The sequence below is a fragment of the Lontra canadensis genome, unplaced genomic scaffold (genome assembly GCF_010015895.1).
Source record: "Lontra canadensis isolate GAN:19392208 unplaced genomic scaffold, GSC_riverotter_1.0 scaffold13, whole genome shotgun sequence".
NCBI classification, from domain to species: domain Eukaryota; kingdom Metazoa; phylum Chordata; class Mammalia; order Carnivora; family Mustelidae; genus Lontra; species Lontra canadensis.
The window spans coordinates 18,641,266-18,668,416 of NW_022631007.1; the positions used below are offsets into that span (position 1 = coordinate 18,641,266).

The 27,151-nt window shown below is 51.2% G+C and overlaps 1 protein-coding gene across 3 annotated transcripts in view; it reads right to left on the minus strand.

Annotated features, from left to right (window-relative positions):
* Window positions 1–666: 666 nt before the first annotated feature.
* Window positions 667–27,151, minus strand: part of THAP4 (THAP domain containing 4) — a 39,856-nt gene continuing 13,371 nt past the window's right edge. For 2 of the 3 annotated variants that reach the window (XM_032857722.1, XM_032857723.1), the window contains exons 3-6: window positions 17,579–17,738; window positions 16,398–16,507; window positions 15,470–15,573; window positions 667–920 (exon numbers count right to left, since the gene is read on the minus strand). In XM_032857722.1, the coding sequence (XP_032713613.1) occupies window positions 801–920; window positions 15,470–15,573; window positions 16,398–16,507; window positions 17,579–17,738 (494 nt within the window). In that variant the 3' untranslated portion in view covers window positions 667–800. Of the gene's footprint in view, window positions 921–15,469; window positions 15,574–16,397; window positions 16,508–17,578; window positions 17,739–24,627; window positions 24,756–27,151 lie in introns of those variants that run through there. The other variant, XM_032857724.1, reaches the window with a different exon arrangement.

A 27,151-nucleotide genomic window follows, 5' to 3' on the forward strand; every position in this document is an offset into this window, starting at 1 on the left:
AGCCCCGGGGGTGGGGGGTGAAGGCTGCAGCTGCTGTCACCGGTTCTGATGTCCCCGGGGCCAAGCACCACCTCCCCCGGCACAGTGCCCCAAGCTCCTGGCAGGACTTTATAGATGCTGGTGTACGAGGAAGAAGAAAACGGCTTGGTTTTGTTTTTCCAGGCATACTGCAGCAGTCAGGGATAAATGCCCAGAATTTGTTTAAAAATATGCCCACCAAAAGAAGGTAGAAGAAAGGAAGCCAGTGGTGGGAAACAGTGGGGTGACAGGCACATGGGGCTCAAGCGTGTTTGGGAGATGTCACAGTCAACACACGAATGATAGCAGCATCCTGATCCACAGTTAAGATGTGTGCAAGGATGCCGAGCTCACACCATCCTGGGGCCTCGGACGCCCTTCATCTGTGTGGACGTGGCCCCAAGACCCTGTTAGCTTCAAAAACAGTGAAGTGACTGTGACCCTATTTGTCCCACGTTTGTCATCAGCTTATTATTGGCTCCTCCAGGAAGACTTACAAATATTTTAGGTCTTGCCAAAACTGCCGGCAGAAGAAAGGGGGAAAAAAAAAAACACTCCTTAATTTTTTAGGGAAACAACTGGAAAACAAGTTACTCACCAGCTGATGAAAGAAATGCACAGTCTACACAAGTGATAATATTCAAAATGCTCAGTCATAAAAATAAAGGCCTTTTATTTGGTTTTTCTACGCTGTTACAGGAACCCGTGGCAGCACTCTGGGGCCCACGAGGCCTGAGGCCACACCCGCACGGGCTGTGAGCATCTACGGAGAAGCCGAAGGGTCACGGGGTCACCTTCTTGTAGGTGATGTGAAGATGCTGAGTCATGGGCTGGGTAGTGGTTGCCATGGAGACCGTCTGTTCAAGTTTGCCTTCAGAATTCAGCCTGAATTTTCGGGTGATCTGAGCAGAATAGAAACACCTTAGTTTTACCTTCCAAAGGCGGTCCTGCCGTGGGCCAAGGGCTCTGTTCAGGCTGCAACGTGCCGCCCCACTGTCAGAAGCCCGTGGGCCGCACAGTGTCCCCACTGATGGATGATGGACATGCAGCCCACAGTCCGGGGTCTTACGGGGTGTGCCAAGATCAAGGGGTCCTGACCTCTGGCCCTTTCCTCTGGCCCTCGGCTGTCCCCAGAAGACCAATAGGCATGCTTGGTCTTGTCTCAGCTCATTCAGAAGCCAGCCACTTTTTCCTTTTGGACAAAAGCTGGCCTTCCATTACATTCCGGCTTTCCCCTCTTCCCTTTCATGCTAATAACGTGAACTGATGTCACCCGTGTTTTCGGAAAACTCAGTGTGAGTGCCTTTGGAACCACTAATTTATCAGAACAAAGTATGGTAGCCGATGAGAAAGTCCTGTCCTCCTGGAATGTTGAAGTGACTGCTGAGACTCAATACACAGCCTCCATCCTCCCCATGACCTGGAGCACGACAGGGCCAGAATGTATGAAACAGGCCACAGCCAACCACTCTGTAACTGACCATATGTCACAGAAAAACCAGAAAAGCCACATTTTAGAAAGTCCATTTAAAGATACAAGGGAACCAGCCCAGAAGGGAGGACAAAGGCCCTGGAGAGAAGAGAGTGTAGAGACCCTGCTGGGAGTGACTATTCCCCTGAGGAATGTGCCTGCCATGAGGGGACAGAGGTAGGAACAGGAGGCTGGGGAGCCGGGCCAGCGTGCCGATTCCTGGCACACTTTGGAATGCGTGCCCACTGAGAAGGAGAGGCCATGGAAACACCCCAGACTTTGGGTTGGGACCCGAAAGGCTGCACTCTAGGAGGGAGAGTTAATCAGAAGCGGACAGGCAAGGCTGGCTTCCAAAGAGCTCAGCCTCCAACAGTCCAGGTCTGCCCTCCTGGGACGGACAGCCAGCAGCACGAGGACAGCTCTGCGGTAGGAGATGGCATTACACAGAGCCTTGCGGCACCTACAGTTTTCACACGTGGTGCCTAGGATTCAAGAAGAGAAAAACGCAGAAAAAGCCGACTTAGCAAGGGAGGTGAGACCACAAGTGCATGAGCAGATGCCCTGAGGCGGGCACGCCAACAACAGAGTCCTTAGGAGCAGGTGTGGAGCTTTTCAGCAGAGGACTCGATCCGCCAGGAGGAGTAAAATGGGAATTCTATAACTGCAAAGTGGAATCAGCAGAACAGACCCTGCCCAGAAACAGTCCGTAGAAAGACCCGGCTGCAGCCGGGAGGAGGATGGATGGGAGCCACGATGGGAGCGAAGAGACCCAGTGGAGACCTGAAGTCCTGACATGCATGCACTGGGGACCCCAGGAGATGGGAAGGAGAACGGAACACAAGCCAAATGCGAAGGGATTACAGCCAGCTCTCTGAGGCCGACAGAACATATAGCAAGCCACAGACGCAAATTACAACCTAGCAAGACACCGGACAGATGGACACCTGGGGGCACGGGGGAGGGCAGCATGTCCAGGGACCAACTGCCACATGGGCTTTGGGCTTTCCCAGAGAAGGACGGGAGCTGGAGATGACGGGACGGCCTCTCAAAGTCATTACCATCACCACCACCCAAACCATTCTCAGTGCGGTGAAAATACTCTTCAAAAATGAAGGCAAAATAGGGGCATTGCGGGGTGGGGGGTGTGTGTGGTTTCAGTCCACTGAGCGTCTGCCTTCGGCTCAGGTCATGGTCCCAGGGTCCTGGGATTGAGCCCTGCGTCGGGCTCCCTGCTCAGAGGGGAGTCTGCTTCCCCTTCTGCCTCTGGCCCTCCCCTCATCGTGCACACATGTGCCCCCCCACCCATAAAAAAAATCTTAAAAAAAAAAAAAAAAGGCAAAATAAAGACATTTCTAGACCAAAAAAACTCCACAGCAGTTCTACCAGCAGCAGGAGTCCCCAGCCCCTGGAAGGAAATACTGGAGGAACTTCTCAGGTTTTCAGAGGAGAGGCCCTGCAGCAGCACAGAGAAGCAGGGACAGCCGAAGCCCGTGGCCAACCACGCAAGCCCAGTGTGCACCGTGGAAGCCTGCGAGTCGGGAACCTGAGGCGGCGGCATGTGTGTGAAGGGAACTGGCCTGTGTCCAGCACACGGATGGGCACGAGAAATGCCTGAAATCTTAGTGATGTTTCTGAAAATACGTTTCCCCACCCCACCTTCAAAGTCAGAACGCTGGGGTAGCACATACTGCGTTTCTTACTTCAGAAATCCAAGTGTCTGTTTTTGACCGGAGAGTGTCACCTGCGATGGGAGCCAGATAAGCCCGGGTTCTGATGGAGCTCCTGGGCTCCTTTCCAGCCAGAGGTTCCCTTTTAAAGCAGGGACACTTTTGTTCTCTAGAAAGAGTGTTTACCCATGTTTTCAAGTGGGAGAAAAGATTTCCAAGTGTCGGGGCGCCTGGGTGGCTCAGTGGGTTAAGCCTCTGCCTTCGGCTCAAGTCATGGTCTCAGGGTCCTAGGATCGAGCCCTGCATCGGGCTCTCTGCTCAGCAGGGAGCCTGCTTCCCCCTTTCTCTCTGCCTGCCTCTCTGCCTACTTGTAATCTCTCTCTCTATGACAAATAAATAAATAAAATCTTTAAAAAAAAAAAAAGATTTCCAAGTGTCGTCTGTGATGAAATCTCTGACTCATGTGAAAATGACATTAAACATTTGTATTTACTTGTAAGAAGGAAAAAGTTTCATTTTGTTGTCGTTAGGAAAAACAGTGTAATGTAAGACAAAAAAGCAAAAGAAAGAAAGAAAAACTGATAAACGAGGCCCCCTCCCCCACAAAACCCCAGGACTGGAGAAGCAGACAGGGCCAGGGGAAGACACTTGGTGTCCTTGTCCTGTGTCTCTGTGACTCCATGTCCTGAGCACCACCAGCAGTGGTAGCTGCCGGGAGGTGCCAGACACGTGGCCGCAGGCGCAGCACGTGGAACCAACACCCTAGCGCTGGTGTGGCCCAGGCACCAGGAGTGGCTGTCGCAGGCTGAGAAGGGCCATTCCCAGGTTCCTGAGGTGGTCTGGAGCAGCCCGTGCACCAGGTTATGTCAGACACCCATTAACGCAGACCGCATTTGTCATTGGCAGAAATCACTGAAGGACAGCAGGGGAGGGACAACACCTGCGCCAGTAGGCAGGAAGACAAAAGGGTATAAGAGGGCAGGAAGGGGGATAGCAGGACACCCAGAACCAGATAGACAGAAGGACACTTCGTCTGCCAGGGAAGCAGTCTGACGCTGTCTTAGCATATTTATTTTTTAAAGATTTTATTTATTTATTTGAGAAAGAGAGCATGTAGGAGCAGGGGAGAGTGGCAGAGGGAGAAGCAGACTCCCTGCTGAGTAGAGAGCCCGATGTGGGGCTTGATCCCAGGACCCGGAGATCATGACCTGAGTGGAAGGCAGAGACTTAACCCAATGAGTCACCCAGGTGCCCCATATTAGGGTCTTTAATTCTACATTACTTTTTCTGGAATTTTGTTTAGAAATAAACAAAGCTTTTACTTTTGAATCCCTTCCAGAGGAAACGAGGTGGTGTAGAGATACGCCCCACCTATGCACACACACACAGTATCTTCTCCAGGGCAGGGCTCGCCGACCCTCACAGCTCAGACTGCGGACGGCTGGGCCTTTGCCTCTGTCATGGGGACACGGTGCTCTTACAGCTCCCTCACTTGAGTGCCCACAACAGACCACACACATGGAGCACAGACGGGCCAAGAGGGACGCCTGCACAGGGACATGCAGGGGAGGGGGCCGTGGGAGCCAAGGAGAAGAGTGAGGCCCCTGCTTTTCTCCTCAAGCTTGATGGGTGCTGAGGCTGACAGTCCCCTTGTGAAAACACCGACACCTGAGCACGGCTGGCCTGCTCCCAATGGCTCTGTGCTATCAGTGCGGCAGGGGCTCCTGGCCACACCCACGGGCCCCACGTACCACACACACTGCACAGCGATCCAGGCAGGGGTCCCCCAGCCCTTCCCTGGGAACCCTGTCCTGACCACCTTGCTTCCGGATCAGCAGGTGGCGACAAGCAGCAGCCGAGCATGAGAAGGGAGACAGGACTGGGGTGTGTACCATGACCACCAGGTCCTAGGGAAGAACAGAGCGAGGGGCCGCCCATGCCCACTGTCACGGGAGCACACTCATGGGCCTCTGTTCAGGTTGGAGACGTCCCAGTCATGGAGCATGGCCTCCAGAGTGCCACCACCTCCACCACAGAGATGACAGCCTGCTGTCACGGCAGTGTAGTTGGCTCCACAGACAGCAAAGGCACGGCCACACACAGGCCCCCGGGGAGTCACTGGGTGGGTTCCTTTGGGTTTGCAGCCCTGCAGAGGACGTTTCCCGCCCCATCTACCTCTTCCCGTGGAAGTCGCTAGGACTGAACATGGATGCAGGCTGTACATGCCTGGTAAGCTCACTCCTAAGAATTCCGTGGTCATTCTAAGTCATCCGCCACAGCTAAGGCATCATCCTGATCAAGGCCTGTCTGGCCCAGATGCATCCCCGCTTGAGGAGGAGGGAGCTGGGGGCAACTGCTCGCCTCCACAGCTTCAAAGTGGAGATTGTTCAGGCTACTGGGGGATCATAGGCCACACGCCCACATTGCTCGAGTGCCTGGTTCCTGCTCATGAAGCCGGATCAAGGGGTCCCTTGGCCTCAGAAGGTTCAGGAAGAGTCCATGTCAGTAAATACAAGTGCTTATTTAAGCCAAGCGTGCTCCCGCTCCCTAGACTGCTCCGTCTCCAAAGGAACAGAACCGTGGAGGGAAGTGTGACATGAGAATTTCTCTGTGTTTTAATGCTTTTCAAGGCATTTCCCCCGCCCCCGACCTTGTTTCCTTCAGTAGGGAAAAGGTGAAAAGGAACGTCCAGAGGAAGATGGCTATGACTGTGTTTTAGGACCTAAAACAAAGACATCAGGAAGGCACAGCAGCTAATATACCCCCTGTAGAGCAAGCCTGGATGTGGAGGCAGGAGGGGCCCCACCCAACGGGCATGGGAATCCCAGTGTGCTGACAGCACCCCGTGTCTTTACAGAAGTGATGGCTCGCTGACAGCGGACACAGCGAGGATCAGAGCAGATGCACGCTGCCCATAACACACACAGCTTCTTCCCCCACCCCTGCTTTCCTGAGATGCGACCGGCACATAATGCGATGCTTGGACATGCATGTGTACGGTGTTGGCCGACACCCCCGTCACCTCACTGCTACCCTTCACGTGTGGAGTGCGGGAGCTCTTAAGATCTACTCTCCGAGCAAACTTCACACGACATGGTATGAACGGCAGACAGTGTGCTGTCTGGTGGCTCCCTATGACTCACCCCTCTTACAGCCAGAGGTCTGTGGCCTCTCACCTACAGCCTGCTATCCCTCCGCCTCCCGGCAACACCACTAAAATCTGTTGTTTTTTTAATAAGTCCACATATAAATAAAACCATGCAGTACTTCTCTTTTTCTACCTGACTTATTTTACTTAGTGTAACCCACTCAGGGATTCATGTCACAATTCTTTTAACGGTTGAATGACATTCCTTGTGTGCATGTATGCATATGCATACGTATGTGCGGACACGTCTCCGTGTTCTTGAACAGGCGAAGGAGCTTACCCACAGGGGGCCCGGGGCCAGAATTCTGTTTCATAGCTATGGACACACAGCATGGCCATGACTATAACCAAACCCCTTCCCTGGCCCTCATGGGTGACAAGGAAAGGTTACTGGTGTGGGAAAAGGGGAGGCAATGGAGAGGAAATTGGGAAGAGGGATCATTTTGAGAAAAAGCATAAAGACAGAAGAAAAATTCACTTATTAGCTTAATAGCAATCTGGAGACAGAAGAAACAATTGGTGAATTTGGAAACAGGTCAATAAAAACATCCAAATTGGGGGTCCCTGGGCAGCTCAGTCACTGGAACATGTGACTCTTGATCTCGGGGTTGTGAGTTCAAGTCCCATGATGGGTGCAGAGATTAAAAATAAAATCTTTAAAATATATAAACTGACTAATATGGAAAACACAGACTGAAGAAGAATGAACAGAGTCTCAGGGACACGTGGGACAGCATTAAATAGACTGACATCTGTTTAGTAGCAGTTCTGATGGGAAGAGTAAGAATGGAAAAGAAAAATGTTGAGAAACAATGGGAAAAAATCCCCAAGTATGACAAAAAACACCATCTTACAGATCGAAGAATTTCAGGAGACCTATAAAGGATAAATACAAGGAAACCACACCCAGTGAAAGGGTGTAAAAGAAAGAAACCCACAGTGAAAGTAAAGTAAAAAAAAAAAAAAAGTCTCAAAAATGACTAGAGAAAGGACGCCTGTGTGGCTCAGCTGGTTAAGTGTCTGCCTTTAACTCAGGTCATGATCTCAGGGTCCTAGGATCGAGCCCCACACTGGGCTCTCTGCTCAGCAGGGAATCTGCTTCTCCCTCTGCCTCTCCCCTCACTTGTGCTCTGTCTCTCAAAATAGATAAATGAAATCTTAAAAAAAAAAAAAAAAAGACTAGAGAAAAAAGACAAACCATGCACAGGGCATGAAGAATTTAGGCTGACTTTCAACCAACATAATTAAGGTCAGGAGACAATGGAACGAAATGATTCCTTTTAAAAAAGTACGCCTGTTGGGGCACCTGGGTGGCTCAGTGGGTTAAAGCCTCTGCCTTCAGCTTGGGTCATGGTCTCAGGGTCCTGGGATCGGGCCGCACATTGGGCTCTCTGCTCAGTGGGGAGTCTGCTTCCCTTTCTCTCTCTGCCTGTCTCTCTGCCTACTTGTGATCTCTGTCAAAATAAATAAAATAAAATAAAAAAAAGTATGCCTGTTGACCCAGAAGTTTATTTATGATAAAAAATATCCGCAAAACTGGGAGTGAAAGAGGATTCCGTGAAGAACTCCAGTCCCTGGAGCTGGTCTCCCCACTGGATGCAACTGTGCTGGCCTGTGCTGCAGCAGGAGACAGCTCTGTGGTGTTGCAAGAGCAGCCCGTGGGGCCAGGGTTGGCGGCAAGCACCTGACCTCGAACACGGAGGACCTCTCAGCTCTGGGCACATCACCAGGGACCCAGAATAAGATAAAAGAAATTCCCGAAGAACAAAACTGAAGGACACATACCCCGCCTGATTTCACAACTGTCCGGCCCTAGCATAAGGATGGCCCTATAAATCGATGGGACAGAACAGAGAACCCAGAAATAAATAAACTCTCACAAATGTGGTCAAATGATTTTCAACAAAGCTGCCAAGAAGACTCAATGGGGAAAGGACAGTCTCTTCAACAAACGGTGCTGGGAAATTGGACATCCACCCGCAGAAGAACTGAGTCGAATGCTCACCTATCACCACACACAAAAACTAACTCAAGTGCATTGTAATTCATGAACATGAAACACTTTCATGCATCAAAAGATATTAAAAGCAGAGTGAAAAAGCAGCTTGCAAAATGAAAGAAAGTATCTGGGAATCACATATCTAATAAGGGATTCCAAGAAAATGGAGATGCCGGCTTCTGGGCACAAGCAGAGGACAGGCCTCATTGCTGAGGCCGTGGGGGGACTGGGGCCCATGTCGGCGAGGCTGTGGGGGGACTGGGGCCCATGCACCACTGGCAGGAACGCAAAGTGGGTCAGCTGCTATGGGAAATGGTATGCTGGTGCCTCAAAAAATTAGTATGGAGTCACCTATGATCCAGCAAATCCACTTCTGGGTACACGCTCAGAAGGGCTGAGAGCAGGGTCTTGAAGAGATATCTATAACCCACGTTAATGGCAGCATTATTCACAGCAGATAAAACATGGTGGCAACTCTGGCATCTAGTGACGGATGAATGAATGAGCAAAACGTTAATACACACGTGATAGATTACCATCCAGCCTTATGAAGGAAGGAAATTCCATCATATTCTATAACATGGATGAGCGCTGAGGATATTAAGCTGAGTAAAAGAAGCCAATCACAAAAAGACTAGTGTGTGATTCCACCAAGATGAGCTTCCTAGAGTAGTCAGTTCATAGACACAGAAAGCAAATGGGGGGGGGTCTTTTTAACAACCGTACTGGTAATATTTTTATTAAATGTAAGTGGACTAAACATTCCAATGAAAATATGGAGCTTTTTGATTAGACAAGAAAAGCAAGACCATGGGAGATACACTCTGAATATACAGAGATAAATAAGTTGAACGTAAAAAGGTAGGAAAACAGATGCACTGTATGAACAAGCACTGGACAGCAGGTGTGGTTCTGCTGTCATCAGACTTCAAGGTGCTTACAACAAGCTACCAAGAGGAACATTTCATAAATGTCATACAGACCGCCATATAAGCACCTGAGGACAGAGCTTCAGTCACGAAGCAAAAACAGACCCAAAGAAAGGAACAGAAATAGCCTCGATCACTGTTGGGAGATTTGAGCACATCTCAGTTATCAGACAGAACCAGATCCCCCTCACCAAACAAACCAGCAGTATAAAGGAAATCTGAATGACCTTATCCATCAACTTGACCTAAGTCCACTACACTGAACAGCTGTCAAATGCCTATGTATCTGGAGTGCGCGTGAGGCATTCACCAAGTTGTACCGCACCTATGGCACAGAGTAACTCCGAGGGCATGTTCTCTAGGCTTTTACAGAATTGAAGTAGAAACCATTAGCAATCGAATATGCAGAAAAGCCTCAAATATTTGGAAAGTAAGTAACACACTTCTAAATGACCCAGTTCAAATAAGAAAGTCACCAAGGAAAGTATTTTGAGATCGGAGGTACTAAGAGCACACCCCTCATTCCCGGGGGATGCAGCTGAAGCAGGGCTCAGCGGGAAATTCACAGTTTCGAGTGGTGCATCACAAACTAAAAATGGGCTAAATATCAGTGACTTAACTTTCCCATTTAAGAAACCAAAAAAGAGGAGATTAATAAGCTCAGGATAATTAGAATAAAAGAAATAATATGATGCAAAAATCCTTCAACTTGTGTATTTTAATAAAACATAAAACCAGAAATAACTAAATAACTAAAAATGACAAATTGTTTATCTGTCATTGGGATTTATCTGAAGAATGTGGGGTCAGGTCAACCTCTGAAACCCGTTCCTATAACTCAACGCATGAATAGAACAGAGCATCTCAATGGTTACAGCAGAAGCACCTGTCAGAACTCAACACCCATTTGTAATTTTTAATAACTGGCAAACTAAAAATATAAGAAAACAGAAGGTAGTAAAGGGCATCAGTGGAAACCTGACAGTGACCATCACAGCCAGTGGTGAAAGACAGTGGCTTCCTGTGAACAGAGAACAGGGCCTGGTGCCTACTCCCACCGCCTGTACCGAACATTATGCAGGCTGCCCTTCCCATGTCCTAGCGCAGAAGAAAGAAATCACATCGAGACTGGAAAGTGACCCTGTAACAGCAGATGACAGGATGTGTAGAAAACCCCCAAAAAACTATTAAAAAAAATGAATAAAATAAAGAAGTGAATTTAAGAAAGTTACATGATACAAAATCAATGTGTAACAGTCTAATGCATTTCTATATGCTAACAACAAGTAATTGGGAAAAAAAAGAAATCACTTATAACAGCATTCCCAAACCCCAGAATACCCAGGCATAAATTTTGCAAAATCCATATGAGATTGTACACTAAAAACTCCAACACAAGTTGGGGTAGGGGAGCCTACATAAACGGAGAGGTTTACATGGTACTGGATAAGGAGAGTCACTTCACTGAAGATGGTACTTCCCAAATTCATCTAGAAATTCAAGAAATCCTAAAAAATTCTTTTACAAGTTGACAAGAGGATTCTAAACCTCATACAAAAAAACGTGAAGGGTCTTTGGGCAGCCAAAATAATTTTGTAAAGAAGAAAAAAAAGTTGGACAACCGAAATGATCTGATTTCAGACATTACTATAAAGTGACAGTACCCCAGATTGCGGGGCCTCGGTGTACACGGAAACCCAGAGATCACCTGGATGGAAGAGTCCAAAACGGACCCACGCGAGCGCACCTCACTACGGGACGAAGGAACGAGGGCAGTCTTTTCAACAAATGGTGTTGGAACAATGGGATATCTATCCGGGGGAAAAAAATCGAAGAATCTTGACCCCTAATTCATACCACAAAAAAACATAAATCCCAAAATTATAGACTTTAAAGCAAAAGGGAAAACTGTGACAATTCTTGGAGAAATTGCGGGTTAAAAATCTCTGTGGCCTGGGTTAGGCAAAAGAATTTAAGACGGGGCACAAAAAGCACAGAGTATAAAAGAAAAAGCTGGTAACAGAACATGAAAATTCAGGGGCACCTGGGTGGCTCAGCTGGTTGTGTCTGCCTTCGGCTCAGCTCGTGATCTCGGGGTCCTAGGATCGAGCCCCGTGTCGGACTCCGTGTTTGGCGGGGAACCTGCTTCTACCTCTCCCTCTGCCCTTCCCCCAAGCTTGCTCTTGTGCTCTGTCTCATTTTCTCTCAAATAAATAAACTCTTTAAAAAACAACAACAACAAAAAAAGAGAACATGAAAAGTCAAACATTTTGTCAAAAGCTGGGTGCACATGCCCCTGATGAAGGACTTGGCTTCAGAACACATAACTCTCAGAACTCAGTAGGAAGACCAACAACCCGCTGGGAAGAGGAGCCCAGGATCTGAATGCTTGCTTCAGAAAACAAGAAATACATGGCAAATAAGCACCACGGAAGAGGGCCAACATCATCAGTCATCTGGGAGACATGTTTAACTGCGTGAAACGCGCCTGTGCAGCCACCAGGACGGCACTCAAGGACCAATGCAGCAGAGGGGGCAGAGGGGGCAGGGTGGCCAGGACACCTGACCCGGCCTGGTGCGCCCCCACGTGACTCTGCAGTCCCAGTCCTAGGTCCTTAGCCGAGAGACACAAGAACACACGTCCGCACCAAGATGTCCACACACAGGCTCAAAGCAGCTTGATCCCCAACAGCCCAGACCTGGAAACAAGCCAGTCGGTGTCCATCAACAGAGGGAGACAGATGCAGCTGGGATGTGTCTGCGGTGGGGAACACTACCCAGCAACTGAGAACCCAAATGACCACTGACTGCAAAAGCAAGAACAAGTCTCACCAACACTACCCTGAATGAAGGGAGTAAATAGTACATGGCTCTGTTTGCAGTGAGTCCTGGAGATGCAAATCTAGTCGGTAGTGACGGGGTCTACCCTGGCTTGGGGAGGTGGCCAGGGGCTGTTAGGAGCCCCGTTGGGGCGCTCTCTCTGGGAGACGGATGTTCTCATCTTGACGGGGGCACGTTCCAAGGCTGTCCACTTGAGCTGCATGCATTAACTCTATGTAAGTCATACCCCCAGAGAGATGATTTTTTTTAAGTAAAAAAAAAAGAAAAAAAAAATTCTAGTAATCCACGGTAATTAGTGGGGAACCGGCCCGGGTCAGGGGGACAAGCAGGGCACCTAGGACGGGGGTGGGGGAAGGGCAGGCTCTGCCAGCAGGGGCCGGGCAGCTGGCCACTCAGCCACACAACTCAGTTCTGGGTGAATTAATGACCCGAAGGGGAGGTTTTAGGTTAAGCTGTTATGTTTCCAGGAAAAAATATATATCTGTTTGCGGGGAAACCTGCTTAAATAAGAAACACTAAAATCCAGAAAGGAGAGACTAGGAAATGGAACCACAAAATTAAGAACTTCTGTTTCTCAGAAGCAGCAAAGGAGTGAAAAGATACAAACTGGAAGGGTTATTGGCCACACAAGTAACTGTGAAGCTTACATCCAACTCAGAGAAGAACGAGTGTCAGGAAGGACAGACACTGTGGACGCTGGTCAGAGGACCTGGACGGGACCTCACTAGACGGGGGGCAAGCAGGATACAATGGGATGCTGGCTGTGACAGCAGCTCCAGCCACAGGTCTCAGCCCCTCGGGATGTGGCGGGCATTAATGGGGGGAGATCCTGGAAGGCAGGGGCCTCTCTGATCCTTGGTGTCAAAGAGCCACCTGGAGCCGCTGTGTCTCGGGGCTGCCATAGGGCACCGCCGTGTGGACTGTGTAGGATCCTCAGTGACCAAGCACCAAGAGCAGGGGAACAGAGATGGGGCGATGTCAGGCTTCAACAACAGATAGTCAGGGACACCAGGTTCTGTAGAAGCCAGGCCTTCTGACCACCAGCTGCTGGGAGGACAGACAGATGCTTCCAGCCCCTGCCTCCCTCCCTTCCAGGTTCTGTCCATGTTGACCCAGCACGAAGGCCAACCCAGGTGCACCCGGCCAGCCGTTTGTCAGCTAGGTCATTGACCCCATGGGGTTTGGTTCCTCCCCTCACTGTGCCCTCATGGGCTTTACCTCACCTCCTCCCTCCTTTTACAGAGAGAGACTCTTGTGTTTAATTAACAAAGCCCAAAGTTAGTTCTCTAGCAAAAATAAATAAAATCTACCCCCCCAATCCCTGATAAAATAAGTAACTTTTGATAAGTATGAGCCAGAAAACGAGAAAACAGACACATATAAAAGATCAGGAATATAAAGAGGACACAGAATGGCAGATACAGAGAAAGCAGTAAGTGTTACTTCTTCCTCAAACTCTGAGTATCTCGGTGAAAGAGTGCTGCTCCAGGGAACCTTGACCCTGCAAGTGCAGGGAGGTCAGAGGGTGGTGAAGCAGGGAAGAGAGCACGGGCAGCCCACCACACACTGGGCCCAGATACTTCCCTGCGGACATCTAGGAGGACCAGGCGATGTTGATGGGGCTCCCTCCTTGTCAGGGAACAGAAATAGCTGAAAAGCTCCCAGCTCACTCTATGAATAACCTGATACCAAAATCAGGACAAGGAGGAGTTATCTTCCAAAAGCAGACATGCCTCAACACTTAGAAGTTATTAATACAATTTACTGCATCAATAGCTTCAAGTGGAAAAAACACAGAATCCTCCTAAAAGAGGCTTCAAAAGCCTTTGATGAAATTCAAAACCCATTTCTGAATAGAATTCTTACCACAGTAGAAACAGGACATGCTTACCGACAAGGGCTGCCTGCCAGCAGGCAGCCTCAGGCCAGTGCCTTGAGGGGTGAGCGCTCCGCCCAGGCTGTGCCCGAGAACCAGGTACCAGATGTGACACTCAGCAGAAGCGCACGGAAGCCAGAGCACCCCCCCTCTGTTGACACAATCAGAAGAGGGAACGGAAGCCACGTGCCACTGACGCGGCCACGAAGACTAGAAAGCACTACAATGTTACCCCAGCATGAAATGTCCGAGACCTGCATAATTAAATTATAAAGAAATAAACCTGATACCTACTGAAGGAACCCAAAGTAGGCCACCACCTGCCATCCACTGACTGGGACTCCCCCATCCTCAAAGTGATTCATGTGCTTATGTGATCCTGGTGTAAATGGTGTGGACCCAACAAACAGGACAGGCCATCTAGAAGAGGGACTGCTGAAGAATTAACCAAGAAAATGGAGTAAAGAATATCAGAAACTTTCCCCAGATACAAAGATAGGACCTAGAGCTACAGTAACCTAAGTTATTACATGACCTTAAATTACTGTTGGTGAAGAAGTAGATGAAAGAACAGACCCTCCTCCCCTATTAACAGGGATGGGCTTAAGACAGGTATGACCTTTCAGATCTGGGGGCTGCTGGTCACCCGTCTGTACGTGGCATCATGTAAAAACCCATCCGGGAAGGACTAGGGTCTAAGAGTAAAAGGGAAAGATACAAGAGTGCAGGAAAACAGAAGACCAATTTTATCATGTGAGCAGAAACACCTTCCAGGGCCAGAACCCAGATCCAGACCCCATAAAGGAAAAAGACCACCAGAGAGAAAACAGAAAAGCTCACAAAGCTATGAGGGGAACGCATCATAAACCAAACTCACGTAAGCCACCCAATGGAGAAATATTTGCCCTGTAAACAGCCACAGTATGCAGAAAGCTCCCGTAAACCAGTAAGACGACGACAGCCCATAAAAACACAGGCAATGATTTCGAACATCAATCGTATGGAGCAAGAAACACAGATGGCCCCCAAGCATAGGAAATGCTCCTTTGTACCCGTAAGTTCAGTTTCAAACACAAATGAACTACCATCTTTTATGGGTCAGATTTAAAAGATCAGTGAGTCTGGAAATGCGGGTTGGCATGCTCCCGCAGCGCTGTTGGGAACAGTTGTCAAGAAAAGCAATTCAAAATGTACCTGTCCTCTGATCCAGCAATTCAACTGGGAGAAATCTCCCCAACAGATAAGGGCTCAACTGGCAAAGTGCACAGCCCAAACGTAAAAGGATGTCTGTGACAGAAAAACCACAGCCAACCTGAGAACCCCTAAGGGCCCACCTGCCAGGGACCCGAGGATCCTGCCACGGCACACCCCCACCTCGGCATGTGGGGAGTGACACGTGACAGTGCCACACTGTCCCGAGACAGTGGAAAGGTGGACTCCAGGCCGAGGGGTGATCTGTGACCCTGCTGAGGATGAGAAGCGTGTGGCAGAAGGAGGGAAGGCTGCAGAGGCAGACTCACCTGCTCCACGTGGGGCTCCTTGGCGAAGGAGATCCTGGCAATGGAGTGGGACGTGATGCACAGCTCCTGCCCGTTCACCTCGCCCTCTTCCACCTCCACGATGCCTGCAGGGGCCATCAGAGCTCAGCAGCCATCACGCTTGCTATGCCCACTGCTCCTACCACCCGCTCCTGCAACTGGGGCTTCAGCAGTTCTGAATGCGGAAGCCGGAGCCTCCCAGGTGTCAAGGGGGAAAAACTCACAAGTCCTCTTATAGCCAGAGCAGAGGATCTATGGAGGGTCACCCTGTCGGGGGGGTGGGGTGACCTGCCCTGCCCCATCACACAGCCCAGGGAGCCTCCTCCATCTCCAGCTGCTGGCTGCCCCCGGACTTCTAGCTCGCCAATGCCCTGGGCAGGCCCACTCCAGGGTGGGCTGGTCTGGACTGTTCAGCCTCTAGGAAGTGAGACACACTCGAGACAGGGAGCAAGGTAAAGGTCAAGTCGCTATGTTTTTAAGTACTTTCTAATTAATGAACCTGGTGAACTATCTCAGGGTGGGCTCCCACTGGGGACAGAATGGATTTGCAGACACAGAATTTCTGGCTGCATGGTGAGCCTCCTGGTTCTTGTTCACACCTGCGTGTGGAGGCTGAAAGAGGCCGTCATGCCAGTGCCGGAGCAGCTCAGGAGCAAAGGGAAGCAGCCCCTCTCACCAGCACCCCTGCCAGCATGCCCTGCCAGCCCTGTGGAGCCTATCCAAAGGCCGATGCTTCCCACCCTGACAGGCACTTGATTGTCCCCTGCAGACGTGTCCACGAGCACGGACACCCCCAAAGGCCACTCTGAGAGCCAGAGGCAGATGCCGCCTCCCCCACTGGCTGCCCCTCTGCAGGCAGGCGCAGGGCATGGGCAGGGGAGGCCGGGGACGGCCGCCGAGGGAGGGGTACCTGTGTTCTGGGCGCTGATGAAGGCCACCTTGTTGGTGTCGGGCTTGAGGCGGATGAAGCCACACTCCCTGTGCATGGGTTTGCGCGTGTCCGGGTGAAAGGCGTTGAACCTGAGGGCAGCAGGTGAGGTGAAGCCCCGGGTATCAGATGTCCCCAGAGAGAGAGCCAGACTTTGTGGACACAGTTCTCGTACTTTATAAAGCCCCCCCACCCACCAAATATAAAATAATGCAGTTTGCTGGGGTGCCTGGGTGGCTTAGTAGTAGGTTAAGTGATCGACTCTCGATCTCAGCTCAGGTCTTGATCTCAGGGTTGGGAGTTTAAGCCCCACGATGGATGGAGAGAGGACTTAAATAAGACGTTAAAAAAAAAAAAAAAAGTAGTTTCTTGTTCATGTGGAAAACAGAGATGCATAAAAGACACAGCCCAAGAGAGATGAGTGGGCCCCAGCCGCCAGGTGCCTCAGGACCTTTCACCAGACTAGGAACAGCTCTCCCACATGCGCCTTCCTCTCTTGTTCATGTCTGCTGTTCCTCCGTGCTGTCCCAGTCACCACCATGACTGACCCTGACCCTGGGATGGGACCTTGGGACCTATAAGGTAAGTGGTCCGCACCCACAGGACCCCCTCATGGTTCTCAGTCCCAAGAACCCCACATGCCCAGTAAAATCCCAGCCTTACACTGGGCTTTGCCTCTTGTGAGCAATTCACAGGTAAGTAGCAGAACAGGAGCTGAGTCAGGATGCGGCTGGAGGGCCACTGAGGACTTTCGCTCTGCTGTGTAGTAAGGCTCTGAGAACGACCACACTAACGGCTTCTCTGGGACCTCCAATTGCTTGGGGTGACGGGAGCCGGAGCGGGGGGCAGTTTAAAGGAAAGCCATGCCTTTATTTTCAGTAACATGGGGGTGACTGGTTTCCACTGGGGTTAAGTAAGCATGGAATGAGGGATTTAACTGAGCACAGGCACCTACTTTCGTGTTTGCATGAACAAGCCTGAGATTTTGTGGTCATTTCAAAAACACGAGACACCCAGAAAGTACCATTTTCATCCATATGATCAGATTTGGGGCAGGAAGGGGGGGCCTTTCTGAAATACAACCAGGTTCCTTTGGCACCGTCCTGCCTAATGCCTGTTATCAGCCCGGAGCTGCTCTTGCGGGCGATCGGGCCTGCACTTACGAGAAGTTCAGCACAGGCTGGCCCACGTGGGAGATGTACACCTCCTCCAGGTAGTGGAAAGGCTGCAGCGTCGGGAAGGTCCCGGCTCCCGGCGGGTCTGAAAGCCAGGTACCCAGCATCCAGGACAGTGGCTCCACCACGGGGTTCATCGTGGGAGGCTCTGAGGACAGAAGGAAGAGGCAGTCAGTGGGCTGTAAGCATGCCCTGCTGAGCTCTGTGTGCAAGCATGCCCTTGCAACCACGGCAAACCCCGCGTGACCATGAATATGCCACCAGCCACCTGTTAGGAGGGGGAGAAAAAGGGCAAACAATTCGCAAAGGTCATCTTGCCACCTCTGAATCTTCACAGGAAAGACAAGTGGGTCTGGGGGGTGGAGCAGTGTCAAACTAAGCCAAAGGACGATGGGGCCCGAGGCTGGCAACATGGCTACTGGTGAGAACGGAGGTTCGCACCTTCAGCTTCTGAGCCCCAGGGGACAACACAGGCCACCAGGACAGGAGGGTGGCCAAAAACCCGCTCCCTTCCCCATCTAGCTAGCGCCTCTGGTCCTGCCTCCGATCACCTGTGAACAGCTAGGAAGTGAAGACAGCAACAGCTGAGATCTATGCCATCAAACTCTTGTAATTAGACAAGACAAAGTTAAGTTAGTTATAATCTCTGGTGGAGATAAGCACTAAAAGCTTCAGAAGCAAAGGTCTGGGCTGTAGGACTCCACAGAGCCACAGAGAGGTGCTGTCCCCCTTAGCCCCCCAGGGCACCTGCGTCCTACTAAGCAAAGATAGCAGTGCATCAGGAAATAAGGATGCCGAATGGAACATGCCTGAGGTGACAAGCAGAAAGGGACACGCGGCTGTTGGGCGTTTTGAGTCCTAAACTGGGAGGGCCGAGGACAGCTCTCTGAGATGTGTGTAGAGGTCGCGGCAGGAGGGGTCCCATGAACTTGGGGGTCCCTGGCGAGTCCAGCACAGGAGGTGCAGGGAGCAGGAGGAGGGTAGCCTGGGCTCCACGTCACTGGTGGAAGCCGTGGAAAGTGCCAGATTTGGGGTCTGGTCTGCAGGCAGAGTGTGGGCTAACAGCTGGGATGTGGGGCAGGACAGCAAATGGTTCACGGCCATGAAAACAGAGAAGGCTAGAGGAGGTGTGTTGGTGGTTGGGGCTGGAGGTCCAAATGGCCACGCCCTCGGCTCTGACAGCTCATGTCCCATGGTTTGCAGAACAAACAGAAATAGTTGTTTTTCCACCAGCCGTGGCCTCTGAGTTGCTCTCTGATGGGTATGCTTGTCATGCTTTGGGGTTGCACGGAGGAAAAGCCTGCCTGTGAGCTTGCCACTGGACTGGCCCACCTGGCTGCCCTACCACCTGGGTCCTCGTCAGTGGACGGTAGGCAGGGCGGTGTGCTTCCCTTCCGTGCTCTCCTTCCTAGGCAGGGCTGCTGAGTGGTGCCCTTCTTCCGGGGTCAGCCTGCTGCCTGGAGAGCCTGTGATGGGGCTGTAGTGGCCTCCAGCTCTAGGAAAGAGCCTCTGTGCCTCTTCTCCTGGGCCCGAGCTGTGGGACTCCACGCTCCTGTTCCCGCTCAATGCCCCCCCGCCCCACCACCGCCCTGCCCCGTGGCTCCCATGGTGGCTCGTCAGGGGTGACCCCTTCAAAGGAAGGCAGTGGTGGGAAGGAGCCTAGCCCTGCCCTAGATGGTGCACCCCGTCCCCTGCAGCTCCCCAGCCCGCAGGCCGGCCTCTTCCCACCACAGGTCCACAAGCAGCCCCTCCTCTGGGACACGGCCCCACTGGGAAGACCCTGAGGGCAGGAGCCCTGTCCTCATCGAATCCGCTCTTCTGGACGACCCAGGGAGGGGGAGCTCCTCCACCATTGGGTGCTCGGGAGACACACACACAGAGGATGAGACAGAGACAGGGAAAGCCCCAGACAGACAGACAGACAGACAGGGCTGGGTCTTGCTCTTATCTTCCCTCAAAGTCTCTCTGGGTCACTCTGTGGGAACACGACTGGGGAAGTGAGCATTATCATCTCTACCAGAAAATAGCAAAAAACTATTAACAGACAATTAAAAACCTCCCTCCTGAGCCTGAACTTTCCGGGAAGACAGGTCACAGCCCCCCGAATGCATGTGGAGGTGGCCTGGGCAGTGGCCCTGGGACCCTGTCTGTGTGGACAGGACAGGGCGTCATGTGTCGCTCACCGAGGATGCTCAGTGGCTCCGTCACACTGTGCAGAGCATGGGAGTTGGCCTGACAGTGGACCCGGGCCTGGAACCCAGCACTGGGGGAGCGGTGAGCAAGCCAAGGGACACTGTGCCACCTGCCACCACCAGGGCCCCAGGAAGGCCATGAGCACGTGTCTCAGCATGGAGTGAAGCAACCACCCCTGGGGAGAAAGGGCCCTGAGGAGAGATGAACTAGGGAAGGCGGGTGCCCATGTGGGGCAGTCGGTAGAGCGTCCGACCCCTGATCTCCACTCGATCGTCATCTCAGGGTTCCAGGGTTGGGGTGTGTTGGGCTCTGCGCTCGCAGATCATCTGCTTCTCTCCCTCTGCCTCTGTCCTTCCCCCAACTCATGTTTGCACGCCCTTTCTAAAATCAGTAAGTCTTAAATAGATGTAGCAATATTGATTTAAAAAAGAAAGAACTACAGAAAGAAGTGGCCAGAAAGCTCGAGCTGCAGAAGTCAGGAGAGAGTGCCCAGAGCTCCAGCACATGGAGGCTGGAAGGGGCCTGCCAGACAGCGTGGGACTCGGGGCAGAACCAGACCACAGAGGGGACAGGAAAAAAAAGTGATGTGAGAACGTCAAAAGGCCCTCGTGCCGGGGGGCATGTGCAATGTGCGGCCTGTGCTGGGACAGCAGCCACTCCGCTGAGTGTCTGAGCTTGGAGCCCGGCCTGGCACTAGGCCTGCTGCAGGGCGTCCCGTTACCAGAGGACACACACCCACACAAGGACTGCTGCTCACAGCTGCAGGATGTGGACGATCGGCCATAAGAAGGAAGGAGGCACTGATGCGAACCACCATGTGGAGGAGCCGAGGGAAAGGAGTCACACACTCAGGCCACACGTCGTGGACTCCGGGCACCAGGGACGTGAGAGCAGCACGTCCACAGAGGCCGACGGCAGAGCAGGGCTCCCCGCACAGTGGTGTCCTGCAGAAGTTTCCAGAGCCACACTCACAAGATGGATAGGGTTTTAGAGTCGCCACCACTTCGTCTGACATACGGGCTATGACCTCATGGCCACACGCTGACATTGGACCTCACTGGTCCACCGAGACGTGGTTTAGGGGTAAGATACATGCTGGATTTCAAAAACTCAAGGCAAGAAAGGAGGACTTCAGACATCTTATTAACTTTTAGGAATTGATAATTACACGCTGAAATGATAATATTTCAGACAATATTGGGTTAAATATATTAATATTTTTAAAGTTTTTATGTATTTATTTTTCAGTAACCCTACACCCAACCATGGGACTCGAACTCATGATCCCAAGATCAAGAGTCAGATGGTCCTCCAACTGAGCCAGGCAGATGCCCCAAGTTACATAGAATATATTATAAAAGTTATCTTCACCTGTTTCGCTTTACCTTTTTATTTTTAAAAGCAAGCTCTAGGTCCAACAGGAGGCTTGAACTCACGACTCTGAAATCAAGAGCTGCACGCTCCTCTGACTGAGCCAGCCAGGTTCGTCTCTACCTTTTCAGTGTTGCTATCGCACAATTCTCAACTGGGTATGAGCCGGATGGCACCACAGTGGACAGTCTCCACACGAACACTCAGGGAACTCTGCTCCTGTGAATTCTGAGGACATCGCAGCTGGACAGCCTTATCCATGGGGAAGTGTCGGCAAAGGGATTCCCAGCCGGTCCTGAATGTGGTCCACAGGAGAACAAGTAGTGGTCACAGGTGGTGAACGCCCCGACCATGCAGGCACTGAAGCTGCTGGAAGCAGGGGAGCCGGGGAGGAGGCTGCAGGGCAGGCCCACGGTTTGCCACTGAGCAGCAATGTCACTGAGGCGGGCAAACCAAGGCACAGGTCAAGTGGGAAGTTTTTATTCTAAAAGCAAAACACCACAGGCACAATATAAAAAATAAGGCAGAACGAAGGCCAAACACACCTGAAGTCACACATGAAAAGAAAAACCTTTTCAGACTGGATCACAAAGCAAGACCCTCAGTTCTCACTGTGAGAGAGGCAGAAAGAAGAGTGATTCGGAAAGGCATACCAGAGCCAGGCAAAGGTGGGCAGTAGGAGAGTAAGCATCACAATCTCACTGGGAGGGACAAGGAACTTCAGGCCAAAATGCATTAAACCGGACAACAGCTGTGTCAGGACGAATACCGCACCGTCAGTGAGCCCAGCGTGCCCGATGCCGCAGCAGCACTCACAGTCCAGGACCCGCGGGACACACACCGATGCTCACAGAAAGCAGCGAAAGGGAGTCCGGCCTGCTCCGTGTCCAGGTGACCTCCACACCTCCAACAATGAGAAAGCTACATCTGGTCAGGGACACAGCACACAGCACCTGAAAACTAGGGAGTACACCTTCTTTTCAAGTTCTTCTGGAATATTCATGAAAATGGGCCTTAGAAATGGCCAGAGAAAATCTGCAAGTTTCCAGAAACAGAAAGAGTTCCTACTATGTTGTCTAATTAGAATGCAGTAAGGCTAGAATTAAAACACCATCTGATTTCCCTCAACAATGTTATGCCACAAAAGAGAAGCCAGACACAAACATGCACGTATTCTGATTCCATCTACGTGAAATTCTAGAAAAGGATGAAGAGCGCCAGCAGCAATTGGATGGGGGCCGGGGTTGGGGGGGGCAAAAGAGAACCCCGGGGATTCTGGATGGGGGTGCAGTCCCACAGGTGTCTGCACCCATCTGAAGTCACGAGGGGAACACCTGAGGGCTGTTTCACTTAAATTGTACCGCAATGAAAACACTCAGAGGCAAAACAAACATAAAACAAAACAAAACAAAACAGACCCTGAAATGCCTGGACCTATTTACTACGTTACTGCAACACAGGGCCAAGGGTGGTCAGGTGACAGCAGCCTCGCCTTCCAGGGCCTCCGGTCCATGCCGGCCAACTGCTGCCCACAGGGGGAGGGTCTTCTGTTGCAAATCTTCTGCTATTTTAAGAAAATCCAGAACTATTGATTTGGGGGTTAAATATTCCAATTTCTAAAGGTGTAACTGAATTAAAGCAGCAACAACAGGTTGCAGTGTGAGGCATGAGGCATGGGTCAGCCGGTCAGCGGGAAGCGAGAGCACAGCAGTCCCAGGCCAGGGCCTGGATGTGCAGACACCCTCCCGACACCCCTCTAAGGGCCCAGGCCCTGAAGGCGATCCTTGGTGGACCCCGGGCCCTTCTGCCTTGGCCCTCATTCACTAGTAAGTGAGAGAGAGAAGACAGGAAAAGGTGTTCCAGGGAGGGTCCTGTGAAGGGACAGGGAACGGGGCACCATGACCACCACGTGGCTAACAAATGCAGACAAACACAGAGCCTGGCCTGCAGCCTCTACCTCCGGGGCACTGGTGCAGGGCCTCGGGACAAGAGAGCTGCCAGCAGTGCTCCACTAGCCCGGGTCAGGCCTGTTTGCACTCTGCTGGGTGATGACATCCCCTGGTCACATCTGAGTGCAGATGCTGTGCTGTGGGGGCTCAGGCAGGGGACACGAGGACAGCAGAGGAGGAACTGGGTGAGGTGGAATAGGGGGAAGGCCTGCCTGGGGTGGGGACAGAGGCTGGAAGCCCTGAGAACAGTTGCCAGAACCAGAACACAGGAAGAGGGGCTGAGGTGATGTGGGTCAGGGAAGGGGATGAGGAGAGAGGAGGAGGACAGGTGGGGTTCAGGTGGAGTTAAGTCCAGCCATGGCTGGAGGAGGATAGGAGAGGGCAGAGGCCATCCCAGGACTGGTCAGAACCCCCGGAGGGGTGAGCTCCACATGGCCATGGCACCTGAACATGGAGTGGGAGGGTGTCCCCAGAAGAGCAGGAAGGAGAGATGGCTGAAGGCCTAACTTCTACCTCTCAACAGGTCTGTCAAAAACTAATCCCATCGCCTCCACCAGAAGGTGTGCACCAGTCACGTGGCACCTGCATAGGTACGGCTGGCCAAGCCTCATGGGAGCACCACTCAGTGTCATGTGGGCTGACTCTGAGCCCACAGAGCCCCTGCGTGGTGGCCGTGCGGCCAAAGGGATGCAGTATTCACTGGGTGGCAGAATAAAAAATCCTAAAGTGACTCTCTGAAGTCAGAAGCACATTCTGAGCAGAAAAAGAAAGCACCTGCGTGGGGCTGAAGGTGCATGCTATTAAATCCACGTCAGGACACACTCCCCTGGCGGCCTGGCTTTCCCTACCAGCACACATGCCCAGCATCCAACACCATTAAGCCACGATGTGGCATCTGACTCTGCATCCAAGCTCGGACGGCTCCAAGGATTGTGTCAAAGTGAGCTCTCCTGGCTGCATGTCATTTGCTCTAACTGTAAGGAAGGTCACCTGAATAAGGGGCAGTGGTAAACCTGCACGCCTCCCCCAGTGGCTCCCACACCGGCCAGCAATGGGCTGAGCCAGGTTGCTCTGACGGGTTGGCTCCGCCCCCCAACACCCCTGCAGTCCCTGCACCTGCAGCACCGTCCACTGAGCTGCCTGCCACCGTCTTTCCTGTGTTCAGGGAAGCCTTGCAGGGGAGAACTGACAAGTAATTCTGAGACCCACATGTCAGCTTCCAAGAGCCTACAGTGTATCTCAAAATTCATCCAACTAAATCCTTAGGACTTGTGTATTTTTCTCCATGTAAATCATACTTCACTAGAAAAATAAAAGTAAAACAAAAAACATAAAAAGTAAGGGATTTAAGCCTAATTGCCACTTTTAACCTCTTCAAGTAAACCGGACACTTTTAAATGCATTTTTTTCTTACTGCTTTTTGCTTTTATTAACATCTTAACCAAAATGCAAAAACAAGAATTTAAATTTTCCAAGAAAATTAAATTTTCATTTTTTGGCCTAAGACAGCAAAAGCAAGCTTACCCATCAGTGATGGTGAGTTTTCTGAACTCCAGACACGGTCAAGGTTCTTCAAGGTTGTTTTCTGCCAATTGACGGAAAACGTCTGCACCTGGCTGTTAGCAGCTTGGCAGGAAGTGAATGCCAAACTGAAGACGGCATTCTGGGAACTGTAGTTCCACCCTAGGACATGGCACCTCAGAAACCCATGGGAGACCAGAGACCTGGAGGGGACTGAGCCTGGGATGTGGGAGCAGATCAAGTCAGATCAGACCATGGTGGGACAGGCAGGGAGTGAGGAGCAGGGCTTCCGCTCTCTGCTGCTTCCCCTGGGGAACACAGAGGGAGCTGATCTGTGTCATGGGGAAGCAGGCAGAACCAGGCACGTAGCAAAAGCTGTTTCTGGAACAGTCCCTCTGGAAACTCCTGATGTGTCCCCTCTGTCTCCCAGGGGGCTGGTGGCCCACTTATCTTGGCTTTAAGAGCCAATGCTTGGAGACTTCTCTGTCTCCTGGCAAAGGTGCCAGCAGGCAGGTCCAGGACCCCAAAGAAAGGAAGGGAGCAAACACATTCACTGGGACAGACTGCTTCCGGGCAACTCCCACCGTCACATCGCTGTGTTAGTGACAACAGTTTCCGACACAACACGGAGAGACCCCAGGCCGAGCAGACACTGTCCTTGCATGGGTGACCTGTTTGTTTCCCACTTGCCTGGCACACTGGGGGAGGCTGCTCTGAAATGATAGCAAGACCCTCACTTTATTACCCATGAAATGAGAAGGTGTGTGTGCACACAGAGGAAAAAAATAAATGACTGGAAGTAGAGCATGTTTCTATAAAACACAAAAGACAGAAAAGGAGACCCAATAATTTTAATTTGCAAAAGTTATGGCTGATTACTTAACTCAAAAGTCTCCACTGAAAAACTATTAGAAAGTGATTTTGATACAATGATTAGTTATTAAAATTGGCAGCTTTCCTACACGTTAACAATAACCAGATTTCTAACAGGGGCAGGGGCTTCAAGGTTTAACTCTGAACTGTAAAGAGCTTAGAAGCCATAACTCCTGTCCTTACAAAAGAAAAAACAAAGAACAAACTGAAAAATCAGTGACTTTGCTTGGACCCATTAGAGAAATGAGTCCCAGGTCTCCCAGAACTTGGAGGACATGCTCCCCGGGAGTGGATACAAGCTGATAGGGACCACAGATGGCAACCGGGCAGGAGGCTGGAGCTGAGCGCAGGTAGACAAGCATGACAGACACTTTCCTGGAGGCCCCCCGCTTCCAGGGGTCTGACTTCCAGGAATCTAACCAGTTCTCACCATGAAAAGACAAGAAAAAGGGGCACTGGGTGGCTCAGTCGTTAACCAGTTGCCTTTGGTTTAGGTCATGATCCCAGGGTCCTGGGATCAAGCCCCCCATTGGTCGCCCTGCTCAGCGGGAACCCTCCTTCTCCCTCTGCCCACTCTCCCTGCCTGTGTTCCCTCTCTCGCTGTGTCTCTGTCAAATAAATAAATTAAATCTTGAAAAAAGAAAAAAAAAACAAGAAGAAAATCCCTTGTCTCTGCAGTGGGAGGGGAAGGAATAGTCCTGAACTAAAGTCAGAGCATTCTCCAAGAGGAAAGGAGGTTCTGCATGGAAGATGATCTTACCTGAGCTTTATTTACTTCAACTGGGGGCAGGACTTTCCCCACCAGCCCCTCCAGCCTTCCGTTCTCACTCCCCGAAGACTCATGAAGGTCACAGCCCAGAAACACAGGCCACACAAGGCTGAACCTCAACGCTGATACTGCAGAGCGCCCCCCTCCGCCACACCACTCCTCAGGGCTCCCGCAGGTGTAAGAGGATCAGAGTAGAAAAAGCTCCAGGTGCGCTTGCTGGGAGGGAGTCCTGAGACAAGCAGTAAAGGCTTGAGAGGAATCTGAAGCCACCACGATTGCACTGGAGGTTAGACACGACCCAACTGCCAGGCAGGCCGACCTGATACCTCAAGCGAAAGGCCTGTTTAGCTCAGCTTCTATTACCTGTTACACCACGTCCACCTTTCAAAAAAACTACAAGCCATGCTAAAAGGCAATGAAAAAACGCAACCCGAACAGACATTAGAACCTTGACACAGATGAGGCAGTGGTTCTGGAATCCTCAGACCTGGAACTTAAACTGATTCATCTAAGGGTTCTAATGGAAAAAGCACACAACGCGCATGAATAGAGGGGCTCGGTAGGAGGAGAGGACGCCGAGGACGCCGAGGAAGAAGCCAAAGGAAAGGCTGCACACCCAGAGCTGCAGCAACAGAAGTGAAGCCTGGGATGCATGAGGTCGAAGACAGAGCCGGTGAACCGGAGGATATTCAGCAGAAACTCCCCCACTGAGATGCCAGGAGCAGCACACACAGAATACAGGAGGACTGGGGGACAATTACAAAAGGGATATGCATACGCAATGGACACAACAGAAATAAAGATGTGTGAAGTAACAGCAAGAAGTTTTCGGAATTAATGTCAGACAGCAAACCACAGATTCAGGAAGCCCAGATGACACCAAGC